Here is a 13,194-nt window from a genome sequence, read left to right as displayed (position 1 = left end):
ACGCAGGGCTGTACGGGTGCCACCCTGGACCCCCTCGAAAGACACGCCCCGCCCCGCCCCGCCCGAGCGGGCACGCGGAGGAGGTGACACGTCACGTGACACACACCCACACACCCACCCCCCATCGGGCCAGGTGGTGAACAAGAGATGCCTCGCCACCGTGCGACGCGCCCCCGGGGGCTGCGTTGCGTTTCGTTGCGTTACGTCGCCCCTCCCAGTTTAGTTTTGTGGTTGCCAAATATCCCACACACAAACACACACATCCGCGTGCACGCACATCCACGCACGCACTGACCCCCCTACCCCCCCTCCCGTCCCGTCCCGTCCCGTCCCGTCTCCCCTCCCCCCCATCCCTCCTTAACGCTGTCCATTCTACGCGGAATGAGGACAAGCGCCTTGAATTTCGTGTTTGGCACCTGACTTCGTTTTCCTCACAATCGGCCAGCCACTCCCTCCGTTTCCCGTATCCTCTCTTCACTCATCACAGGTCTGATCTCTCCTCCAAACTAAAAAAAAACAAACAAATACAACAACAAAAAAACCACCTGGAAGAATGCCTCCTCCTCTTTTTCTTCCTCTCGGGAAACAAAAACAAACTTAAAATGGAGAAAAGAAAAGAAAAAAAAAAAAACTCAAGTTTTTTTTATTTTATTTTTCTTTTTTTTCAAATTCAAGGCACAATGTCTATCAGTATTCCAATCCGTCTGTCTTGTCTGTCTGTCTGTCTGTCTGTCTTCCCTCCCAGGTTCAGTGTGCGAACATCGCGTCACATAAGCTATTGGACTGTCTGCTCATACGCCACTCGCTACAGCTTACGTCTCTCTTTGTCGGTATTTTAACACTGTTAAAGAGACGCGTCTGTTTTGGTTGAGAGAGCGACCGCCGAGTCCAAACCAGTGATAAACAATGAACAAAATTAACATTAACGAAACAAAAAGACACAAATAAAGACAACTGTTTCAAAAACAAACAAACAAAGAAAAAAAAAAAAAAAAAAAAAAGTCTCGTCCTGTTTTCTCGTGTTTCAGTATTTTTAAAAATCAAGTCATATCCACCAGCTCTTTTTTGGCAAGCTAGTTGTTTTTTTTTTGTGTGTTTTTTTTTTTAAATAAGCACTAAGTACTGATAGATAGGATAGCATACACCGTTAACGTGTGTTTTTAAGTAGATGCGTTTGTCGTTTTTTTGTACTTTTTCACTCTCATAGTATGAATTCAGGTATTTTGTCAGGTACTTTTCACTCATCTGTTTAAGGTTTAAGTTAATGCAAGCAGGGACAGAGTTTGCCATGGAGTCTTGCTCTAGACTTGGGTTCGCAAGGAGCGGGGTCGTCTCTTTATGAGACCCCGTTGACCAAGGTCAGGGTCTCGCTGGCCGAGGTCATGCTTTTGCTGGGGGAACGCTTGGAGGGCGATCGCTCCTCCTTTTTGACACTGGTGCCGTTCTCCTGTGGGCACAAAAAGGTGGGAATCATCATCATCATCATCATCATCATCCAATACTCTTGATTAATGTCAAGACAACTGAAGCCGAGGTCGGAGTGCGTGTTTCTGCCCGTACCTTTGGCTCGGGGCCGGCATGGTTTTCCTTCTGGGGCAGGTTCTGTCTGCTCTGGGACTCGGCGCGGGAGATGTAGTCGGCAACAGTCACTGCAAACATCCAACTCCGTTAGCTCCAACAACCACCGGCGGATGTGTTCAGTCCAAAGGGGGAGGGGGGGAAGGGGAGGGGAGAGGGGGGGCACGTCAACTGAAAATGGGAACTCACCACTTTCAGCTGGCTGTCTGTCACGGCTGGTTGAACCACCCTCTGGGCGGTTACCACGGTTACGGCGGCGGCGGCTGCGGTTGCGGCGCTGAGGTCGGGCTTCCTCATCTAACGGTCAAACAGCAAAACGAGCGTTACCGTCTCCGGTCGACTTTTGATCGTAAAAAGGGCGACAGATTCGATTTTCCCGAAACGCCTACGCGACCGAGGCGACGCCACGACGCCGAAGCTCTCACCCAGTCCGTTCTCGCTGGGGCCCGCCTGGCCGTCGGACTCCGCGGCGGCGTCCATCACGCTGGGCTCCTGGTCGTTGCGGGCGGCGGCGGGATCGGCGGCGGCGGTCTCCTCCCATGCCGTCGCTGACGTCGGTCTCGGCCAGCTCCCCCTCCCCCTCCAGCAGGGAGTACGGGTTACTGTCGGGGTCCCGCAGCACTACAGGGTTCACAGAAACGCGCCATTTCAAAAGAAAGTATTCAACGTCCTGCCTTATCGACGGCGTACACCGTTTGGCGTCCTTCTGGTCGTTGGTGGCGGGACGGTTTTTCAGCACACTAATGATCGCTGTGTGACACTCGGGTGAGTTTTCCTTACTTCGTTAAGAGGACGCACCTCTGAGACTTAAATACGAGTTCCCTGCGAGCCGTTTCTCAGAAACACTCCCGACGGTTTGGAAAAGCTCTAAAATCGTAGCGGTTGAGATTTTGACACACGATACGGAGAAGAGCCTCGTGACTGAAATGAAATGGTCTTTCTGGAACCAGATCACGGCGTACCCGAGCTGATGGAGTTGGAAGGCTTGGACCCCGGCCCCCCGCGGCCTCGTCCCGAGTTGGCGCCTCGGCCCCTGCCGCCCCGCCGGGAGCCCCTCTCGTCGCTGCCGATGCCTCGGGGCCGCTGGTCGACGGCCTCCTCGGACTCGGAAGCGTTGGACAGTTCAGAGTTTGTGCCTGCGTCACGCGGAGAGAAATTTAAAAAAAAAAGAAAGAAAAAAAAAAAGTAGATAACTTGTATTTTGAATATTACTCTGAAAACGCAAAGTCCAAGTGACGCTCGCGTACTCACCGTATCCGGAGTACTGGCTGTTGGAGGCCCTGCGTCCTCTCCCGCGGCCCCCGTACGTACGAGAAGTGTGGAGGGAGTTGCTGCTCTCGTCCGTCTGGTAGCCTTTCTCCCGTTCGACACCGGGGCCCCCAGTTCGGCTCGGCGGTGCGCGGTACCCGACGCCGATCTGACGGAGCTGCTCGTCGATCTGGAGGCGCTCGAGGCGCAGCTGCTCCACCTCCTGCGGGACGGGGAAACACTTTGTCAGTCTGTGGCCACCCGGGTGCAGAATATATTTAGAAAATCTCCTCCAGTTTTAAAATCACTCCGTCTGGCACGACGAGATAACCCGGCCCCGCAAAGAAGACCGAGCCAACACTGGGATGCTACGATAACTTAGCACGTTATTAAAAGCAATGCGAGAGCACTTTTTTTCCCTCACTTTTAAGTCAACTGAATGAGCCGTTCTCTCTGAACTCACATCTGCTGTGGTGCTGGGCTGGTTTTGTTCTGCTTGTCGAGCCCGTCATTCTGCCACCGAGTGGCAGCGATGTGCACAGTTCACTGTTCCGGTGACCGTTTTGACAGAAAATCTCAATTCTGTCGAAACACCCGCCGGTCTTTAAGAGACTGACTGTGATTGGCTGACAGGGTAAAGTATTAGTTTGTAGTGGTCAAGCACAATGTTTACTTCACAGCGGCCGTCCTCGAGACCAATCGTTTCCAAACCACTGCCGAGTTTAAAACGAGGCACAGTTATAGATACAGATGTGGTATCGCACTGTTTCCATGGAAACTGTCCCCTCGCTTTCTAATCCCTTCGGATTGGACGACAAAATGGTATAATAAAACAATTTCGATAACCCATTTGGTTAATACTCAAACTTGAGTAATATTTTTGCTGGGGATCCCCTAAACAGCCATGACACCCACGTGACAACCAATACTCTCTCTCATGGCCCCTTAATGAAACACAAGTTTAAATGCTCAACGATACCAGTTTATCATGCGTGATGACGCTTAAAATACGTCTTTAAAAGAACAGCTATTACCTTCTGGGAGTATCTACTATTTCACATTTTTCTTCTGAGCCATCTTTATAGACGAGGGGAGTGGAAAACGGCAGCAGTGCACCGACAGCAGTTTCTATGGTGGTTACATGGTGGGTGATTTGGGGGAGGGGTTGTGGGGTTGTGGGGTTGCGGGGGGGGGGGGGGGGGGGGGGGGGGGGGTCTTCGTATCACAGTGTGACAGCTGTCTCTACCAATGACAGCTGAACCTCAGGGGAGGTGTGAAGGAAGTGAGGCAGGGTGGTGGAGTCTGATGTTATTTTGGAAAGCTGAGGGTCCAGATAGCTGGTAATCTACACTCCGGCGTACCCTTCACCCCCCTGTCCCGGAGAGAGGGGCTATTTATAAAAGCACATGAGGTAGGGGCAAAATGAGGTGCTCTCAGCAGCTTTTTCCTCATGTGGTGGTGGACGGGCGGGAGACAGGTGACCAATACGAAATGACCCCGGCACGTATACGCCCACTCAGTCCCACAAATCACACACAGGACCAGTGCTTCTGAGAAATGTTTCTTCTCCTACTAAGTACGCATATTTATGGATTCCTATGAAGGTAAATGCGGCTGCAATCAAGAGGCAGAAATGTCCCGAACATACACTTCTCTTTTTAGACTTTTTTTTTTTTTTTTTGAGTGACAGAAACAGACAGAAAAGACTAGTGCTGCCATCTGTTGGTGAAAATGGAGGCCGGACTAACCTGCAGATAGGACACATGGTACTCCAGCAGAGCCTGAGCGTTGCTGATGTTCTCCTTAGTTCCCACGAACACGAAGGGAACCATGCCCTGATGAGGCATGAAGAAGAGGGAAGTAAGAGCCGGGGTGGGTCAAAAATCACCACTTTGAATGATGAGTCTTTATTGTCAGAGAGATTTCAGTGATGTGGAAATACTTTAGACCTTACTCAAAAAAAAATAAAAAATGAACTGGTGTATAAATACCATTTCTATGCTTAAAAAAAAAACAAAAAAAAAACGACATGAAGCACACTCAACAGAAACACACCAACCCATCAGAGACAAGTGCCCACACATCCAATATAACTGACATATGCTGTGCAGTGGGCTGTGTGTGTGTGTGTGTGTGTGTGTGTGTGTGTGTGTGTGTGTAAGGCAATGAAAACTTAAGTGTTGATGACAAAACGAGAGCGACAAAGCAGCAGAACGGAACGGTGTCAAAGCAGCGACGGCACATGGGATGTTTACACTCCGCTGCAGCTAGGAAGCTTTTGCTTCTTGGAGAGCAGAGGAGGTAAAAGGGTGGGCGAGGGGCGAGGGGCGGTGGGCGAGGGGGTTATCGGAGACTGGCAGAGCAGCGGATCGGTTCATTCACCTCTTTGCTGCTGGCAGTGTCGTCCCTGCCAGCGGCCTGCCTGGCTACCTCGTCGCGGGGAAGTTTTTTGTCGTTGTCTCCCTCGATCCGGACGCGGACCACGCCCGACTTGTCCACGATCTCCTGGATGACTTTGCCGTTCTTACCGATGACTTTGCCTGCAGGAGTGAAAGGCCAAAAAAAAAAAAAAAAAAAAAAAAAGTCAAATCAACTAAAAAGTAATCATAAGTGAGTTTAAGTGCTACGGTGACGATGCGAGACGTTGTCAACCGACGACGTGAGCGCTCTCTCAGGAATGCGCGATGTGGCTCACTCACCTACGAGGTTCCTGGGCACCTGAAAGTAGTCTTCTTTAAACTCGAGGAATTCTCTGGCCTGCTTCACCGCCTCCGGGCTCTGCGAACACAAACCCCAGCGTTAGCCTGAACCACGGCACCGCCTCGCTCTGTCCACGTCGCGGGCCCAGGAGCCGCCGAGAGCCGGGACGACGCGACGCGCCGCGCCACGGCCCGCGGCGTCATTCGGCGGCGCACCTCTCCGTAGATCCTGAACGTGCAGCTTTCCTCCTCCAGCTCGATGGCGGTGACGCCCGGCACCTTCCGTGCTTGCTGGATGTTTGCACCGTGGGAGCCGATGGCGAGGCCCATCAGGTCCTCCCTGACCTTCACCTCTTCTTGGTATGCCGACGCTAACTGCTTACTTGTCTGGGAGGAGAGAACACGCACACGCACACACAAACACACACACACACACACACACGCGCACACACACACACACACACACACACACCGATGGGTCGGTCGCGCGCAAAATGTGTAAGCGGGAAGCGGAGCGAGAATTGTGGTCACGGACGAATTGCAGCCACGTGAGCGCGTTTGTACCTCCAAGTGTTTGGTGGCTTCTTCGTTGCGGGACATTAGCATGAGCTTGGTACGGATGCTGCGGAAATGCATGTCACTCAGAAGAGTCGCACGCTTTACTGTGGTTTCATTTGTCGACTGTGGAGATAACAAAAAAAAAAAAAAAAAAAAAAAACAAGATTAAAAGTTATGATTTCAGAATTACTCGAAAAGGTTATTATTATATTCATAATTATCATCAATCGTTTGCCTGGTGTTTGTGAAGATGAGAAAGTTTTAGGTATTTTTATTTTTTATGTTTAGTCTTAAAAAAAAATACCATCTAAGAAGAACACGTGTCATAATGTGGATTCACATGCGAGACATGCAGGTTCACAGGTTTGTTTGAGCATTTATTACAGCTCCTTTGTATCATGTCTTCATCTGAGGAAATGCAACAGGCCGCTGAAGTGTGTATTCGGAGTACTAACCAGCACAATGAGTTCGTGTGTTTGGGCGCTGTAGAAGATGCAGTTGGCTCCGATAGCTTTTCTGAAGTCTTTGTGAATGTTGTCATTTGCACAGCTGTCGATAGAAAACGGGAGAGTCGACCTCGTTATTCCCTTCGGCGGCGGCGGACCGTTAAATCCCGACCCTGCTCGCCGAGACGACTTGTGACGTTACGGCTCAACATTCAAAAGGTGGCTTTTTTTTTCTTTTTTTCTCGACGCGGTAAAATAATCCGCTCATGCCAATTCTGATTTCTAAGAATTGAAGAACAGGTACGCGAGACTCACATGTCCCTCAGGTCTTCTGGGATGGGGATGGGCACCTTGTGGAAGGAGGTTCGAGAAGAAGGGCTGTTTGGGGTTGAGGGGCCTGATGCGCTCCGCCGTGACGATCTCGTTGTATGTGGCGTCGCATGCCGCATATTCAATCACGTAGAACTGCGAGCAGCAAAAGGAGACACAGATGTCTAATGATGTGGCCAGAAAACATCAGATTCAAAACATCGTGCCAAGATATACAAAGAGCTAAAGTGCTGTCGTCAATTCCCCCCCCCCCCCCAAAAAAAAAGCCTGAATCAGCTAGAAAGTTGAACATTTACTGATCTATCTCTAAGGTTGAAGAAAAAAAATTGTCGGTTGTTCTACAGCTTTTTTTTTTTATTTAGGAAATAAAACTACACTCATTTCCTGGTTTCTTCTATTTCAGAAGAAACACGAGATGAAACCACAGAAGGAGCGCCGGACCAAGATGCGGAGAAAGATAGAAAGATAGAGAGAGAGAGAGAGAGAGAAAAAACAAAAATGGAGACAAAGAAAAAGAAGCATGAGAGAGTGCAGCGGTGAGATGAACAAAGCCCACTCCATGTTCAAAGGAGTGAATTAAAGCCATCAGTCGATGCTAGACATTCCTGCAGGCTCTTAGCAGACCGCTCTAAATAACAGCACTACACCACCGGCGGCTCCCTTGGCACAGTAGCACTGCGATGCCTTCCTTTCCACATCCCACTGACCCACTATTCAACCTGCCGCTTGTGCCGGTGACTGACAGACAGAACCGGTTGAAATTATCTTGAAATTTGAAAGAAAAAAAGAAAGAGAAGAAAAAAAAAAAAAAAGCTCATAATAAGCCGACTGGGCCCGTTTTCACTTCGCCTGGTGCAAATCCGTTTGGACACAACAAGTCGGTGTGAGGAAGCACAGGGTGTGTGGGGAAGGTAATTTGAAGGTACAACGTCGGACTCAATCAGGACACACCGACTTGCGAGCTTATTACCCGGTACAACATATCTTACTCCGAGCCGGCATTCACTCTGCATACAGCGTACTGTGGAACTCAATAAACACTTACTGGCAATACAGCAGAGCACAGAGGCAAAGTGAAAGATGATTGCTTCGCCTTTATTACTGTTTATTAAATACTGAGATGCAGAGGAAGCTAGCCCAGTCGGATCTTATCACCCACGTAAAGTATCACTTTCTCAATCGTGTTAGTCCTTATCAATTGAGTAGCTGCAGGATATTTAAGCCTCAGGAACTATTATTCAGGAACTATTATTCAGGAACTAACGATTCAATTCCTTCAGCACATTGTCAATGCGGGCTAGCAAAGTGAGGATTAGGCAAATTAGAGCGGATTAAACAAACAAAACAAAAAAAAAACACGTGGTTTCAAACTTATTTTTGCACATGAAAAGACAACAGAGCGGCGTCAAGCCTTGGTGTTGTGCGATGGTGTTTCTGGTCACACCACCGCTTTAGACAGGAAATAAAGTCTCCACTGTTTATTTGTTTATCCCGCGTCTTACGAGATTGGCTCTTAGCAACCACTTACCTCTCCTTCATCATCCTGACCCGCGCCAGCCACCAGCCACATGGCTCCTGTTCGTTGGCCCTGGAGTAAACCTGTACGGAGACGCATAGTGAACGGCAGCTAAATCAGACACCAAATAAAATAAAAAAAAAAATTTAAAAATCATCTTTTTTTTTTTTTAAGTGTTTATGCAGTAGAAAGTGGAAAGATGTGGTGACAGTGAAGATGCTATCGGTTGCATTGTTTAAGAAAGCAAATGGCCACGACCCGTCTTAAAATGCAATCCTATGAATCCACGGCCTCGTATTTAGGATGCGTCGCATGTGGGGGTAACATTATTTGAACATATTCATTGAGTCAACAGAGTAATAAATTTCACTCTGGCTGTACAAAATGGAAGCAATATATTAAATTTCCACAACAGATAATATGATTTCACACTGTAAATATGCACATAGTAATATTTGGTTCTAACCTGCTTCCCAAAAGAACATAAATGGAAATAAATTAAGCTTCATTTTGGATTTTTATTTTTTTTTAGCATTTTGGATTATTATTTTTTTTTCATAATTTAGAGTCTGCTTGAAAGGCCAAAGAAATCACAGTGGAAAGTCACTGCTGGACAATAATTATCTGTCTGAAGTGCAAAGAGACCCGAGGCCTTGAGACACGAGGTTAGCAAAAAAATGTAGGTGTCTGAGCTGAGTCAGACGGATGCAAAGTGTCAGACCTCACCTCCACCTCCTCTCCTTCACCAATATCCTTGTTGTACTCGGCTGGAGGAGGCAACCGCACGTCGCCTGAAGGGCAACTGTCTCTCTGGCTGCCAGCTACGGGCGAGACGAGACAGACAAAACACAAACACTTGTCACCTTATCAACAATCGCAGGTAACTAAATGAAGTCCAGGCAGTCAAGCTCAAGCTCTTTTCTACTCGCGTCGTCCCGGGATTGTAATTATCGCGCGCGTTTCTCCCCTTAATGCTGTGCGGCACATCAATAGACATAATAAGAATACAAAATAAAAAAAATGCCTCATTAGGTTTAATGTGGAAGTTGGAGAATCGGTGTCTGGCCAGTAAGTGACTGTTCATTGCACGACGTCCCTTTTCGATGAATAAACACTTGAACGTAGCTCAACAGAGTGCCAATTAAAGTCAATGATTTTCAAAGGTGAAACTTGAGATGATGGCACCAGACACCAGCACATTTCTATGTTCCTTTACTAAAAAACCCTCTTCTGGTCATTTAAAAAAATCACAGATTTCATAGGATTTCTCTATTGAGAGGCTTCTTTCTGTCATTATAGACCAAAATTGTGCGTCATTCATTCACCGTCTTATACAACCAGCTACACCAACACCTCCATGTGCTCAGAGAAAGTAAAAGGAGAAGGAGGGGAAAGGAACCATCCCGAAAATGACACGGGCCACCACCCCTCCCACCTCGCATACCGTGGCTCACTATTTTTAGGAGGACCCCGATCTGTTCTCTGAGCCAAGTAGATAAAGAGGGACCAGAGGGATGGGTGGGTGGGTGGTGGGGGGGGGAAGAGTATAGAAAAGCATGCCGCCAGGATGGCAGGGCCGGAAGGGGTTGGAGCAGGAGGTAAAAAAACTGTTAAGAGACGTGTATGGACAGCTGCATGCCAAGCACATGTGCTGAAGAGGACAATTTTAAATGCCTGGGTAAAGCACAGCCCTCAACCAGGCATGCTAATTTAAAAGTTGCCCTGCACAAGGATTAGTTATCGTAACGCAGACATACAGGAGTGGGTAAAAGAGAGAGAACTTACTTGTTTTCGAAAACAATTGTGAGTGAGTCTTCGTGGACATCTTTGATATAACCCTAAAAGAAAAAACACAGAGAAAGGACTTTATTCCCGTGAATGCATGAGGGGTGGGGCTGGGAGCGTTTGATTTAGCATGTAAACAACACAGACAGCTGGCTTGTAAGCCGTGCTAGGCCAATAGTGTGACTGTTGCTGAAAAAGAGCATCTCGGGCTCTTTCGGAAGCCAAGACATCACATCACTGACACAATTCTCTGGCTGCAAATTCTGCGCCGGATAAAGTGACGAGGAACACTGACTTCTCCCGACAGCACGGGCAGCCCTGGAGATCTCTCTCGCGCACATACACGCCGATACGCCAACAGCATTAAGATGCACGCGACTCCTCTGTGTGTGAGCTGGGAGACAATAGTTGTGCACGAGGAACGATCATGAGGGCACGTGCACAGGGAACGGAGGCCCTCACTCGGCCTATATGGACAGATGAAGCGAGAGCCCATAGACGGCTGTTACGACAGAGATAACTTAAACGTGTTACTTGTCCATCATTACCATCCACAAATCTGTCGGCGCATGCCATAAACTCTCACTAACACCCCCAGTGCTGAGCAAAGAAGAGACAGGAGGAAAACTAGTGGGTGTGACATGTCCCTCAGTGTGACACTACTATATATGGGACAGAGATGGCAGACAGTGTCTTCAGCCGCAAGCATGCCCGGGGGTTGAAAGTGAGGGTGTGGATTCACCTGTTGCCAAGGTGCTGCCTTTGCACTAGAAGAGCTGGCCAGGGGTTTTGGGCCTTGGATCAGGGGCAGTGTGTGTGTGTGTGTGTGTGTGTGTGTGGACACAGGTGGGATTTTTACTCCCTTGAAACAGTCCAACAACAACTATGGGTATCATTCACCACTTCCTTATGTCCTGGTTAGAAATCAAAACTTGCCTCTGCACCAACGTGAACACAAGCTGCAGGGGACCGTCTACCGCTTCAAATTGCAGGGCCCTAATATTGGAGCTGACTAGTCTCTGGAAAAGGTCCGACTGAAAAAGTGCTCGTCCTCCAATTTCCTGGGGTCACATTAGGAGACAGCATGCGGATGTTCTGTCAGGTTTAATATTGTTCCACTGGGCACTACCAGGTCAAAGGGCAGACAAGCCCTCTTTCTAGGGTGACATGCCTAGCGGAGACATGGGAGCGCTGAGGGGTCATGGGCAGCCTCGTGATGACGTCACTTCATCCACATGCAGGTCCATGTGGTGCCCATGACACACGGACACACTAGCCCGACAGATCAAATACACCCTTTTCGATATGTTCAGATGTATTCGTCTGACTAGCCTACTTATAACACATTATATATGAATTGGGGGAAAAAAAGAGTGATGTCAATGCAAGATTTCCAGCCACAGAATACCAAAATTATTTGAATCCTTATTTTGAATTTGTTCGTCTATCGTCTGCTGCTGCAGAAGACTATAAACATTACAAAGGTCCACTTTCCTGACAGCTGCCATATTGCCCGACCATGTTTATATATATATATATACATATATATATATATATATGATTCTGATTCATAGTTAAAAAGAAAGAAACTGACTGATTCACAGTGACACCGAGGTGAATTGTGTAAAATCCTTTTATACCATGTGTCAATCACAAAAGAAAAAAAAAAGAAAAAGCAGTCCCACTTTCTTCTGTCAAGGACAAAATACATACTGTAAAATTACATTTAGAGCGTCACTAACACAGTTATGTGTCCATGTCATCCGCAAATTGAGAGCTGTGAGATACTGGACGTAACAGAGTTAAGTGGAAAGAGTTCATCCACGTCAGAGCCAAACTGTCACCATGTAAGACAGAACAACAGGTGAAGCAGCAAGAGGAGAGTAAATATAGGGTCTTCACTAAACCACCATGTGGCCGGCTGACTGTCTGAGAGGTTGAAGACAGAAGAGAGAGAGAGAGTGGACTAATAAATCTGTTTAAACAGAGAAATAGAAGTAAGAGATGTGGCCGTGGATGAGATTAGAAGGCAGAGAGAAGATGAATATGGATCTTCGACCATTACAGCGGAACTAACTCTCAATTTAAGCTTCAATCTTGTGAAATCCCCAAAGTTTGAACGTGCGATGTCCACCAGGACCCAAACGTATATCACTAACAACTAAAAACAGATTCAACGGAAAGTCACATGTCTGAACCAAACTATGACACAGCAGCAACAACAACAAAAAAAAGACTCCAGGTCCTGTGTCTGGATATAAAAGTACACTTTCTTCCAAACATTACTCAGAAATGAAACAGAAACCACGACTCCCAGGTTCTTCCTGGTCAGAGTAACAAACAAGTGAATTAAGGTAGTCAATTATTACCAAATCAATTATTAAGTGTGTGAGCTTTTTGGTGTAGCATCACATCACACTTCTATGGAGGAACAGCAGTCTGGTTAGCAGCTCGCTCCTGTTTTAAACGCTCTCATCCCCACAACACCTCACAACAAAGCGACATGTTACGATCACCACCGTGAGCCATTTCAAAACGACGGGCAATCCGTTTCCAGCCCGATCTCCTCTTGACATCTGCCATACACGAACAAATATAGGCCATACATGGTGATGACAAAGTGTACTAGCTTCACTGTTAGCAGCAGGCTAGCAGCAGCCCACCCCACAATGGCCAACGCAAAAAAAAAAAAAAAGCCATCCCTGTTTGTCAGGACTGAAAAACCCGAGCTAACGTTTAGCCGGGGGGGGGCCGGAGGCTCGGGGAGAACGAAACCTAACAAGTTTACCAAGAAACAAAACTTTCAACCGGGGCAACCGGAGACGGATTACCTTGTAGAAGGCCCCGTTGGAGCCGCGAACTTCCACGGCGAGCCCGTCCATGCTGGTCGGCGGCTCCTCGCGGCTGTGGTCGTCCGGAGCCGTTACGACTCCCTGCGAGTCCGGTAACGTTACCGCCCCCAGCTTCGCCGGCCCTTCGCCGCTCTCCGGCCGCTTGTGGATTTCCAGTGTTTCGGGTGGAGGAGGAAAGAAGA

General features: G+C 48.1%; 1 protein-coding gene across 1 annotated transcript; it reads right to left on the bottom strand.

Moving 5' to 3' along the window:
* Positions 1-632: 632 nt before the first annotated feature.
* On the bottom strand, positions 633-13,127 carry fxr2 (FMR1 autosomal homolog 2). The gene is given in 20 exon segments (XM_069159163.1): positions 633-1,447; positions 1,561-1,649; positions 1,768-1,875; positions 2,004-2,082; positions 2,084-2,199; positions 2,541-2,714; positions 2,830-3,049; positions 4,575-4,661; positions 5,209-5,366; positions 5,526-5,604; positions 5,742-5,912; positions 6,090-6,206; positions 6,539-6,632; positions 6,845-6,915; positions 6,917-6,994; positions 8,384-8,458; positions 9,102-9,167; positions 9,169-9,196; positions 10,161-10,213; positions 12,992-13,127. Coding segments are annotated over 20 exon segments (2,025 nt in total). The 5' UTR covers positions 13,043-13,127; the 3' UTR covers positions 633-1,336.
* Positions 13,128-13,194: the final 67 nt, after the last annotated feature.

Source organism: Embiotoca jacksoni, unplaced genomic scaffold (assembly GCF_022577435.1).
Source record: "Embiotoca jacksoni isolate LCO1_2020_lvr unplaced genomic scaffold, fEmbJac1.0.p SCAF_24, whole genome shotgun sequence".
In the NCBI taxonomy this organism is placed as follows: domain Eukaryota; kingdom Metazoa; phylum Chordata; class Actinopteri; family Embiotocidae; genus Embiotoca; species Embiotoca jacksoni.
Note: the sequence above shows the minus strand (reverse complement) of the source record. Positions and strands in the feature narration are given on the sequence as shown.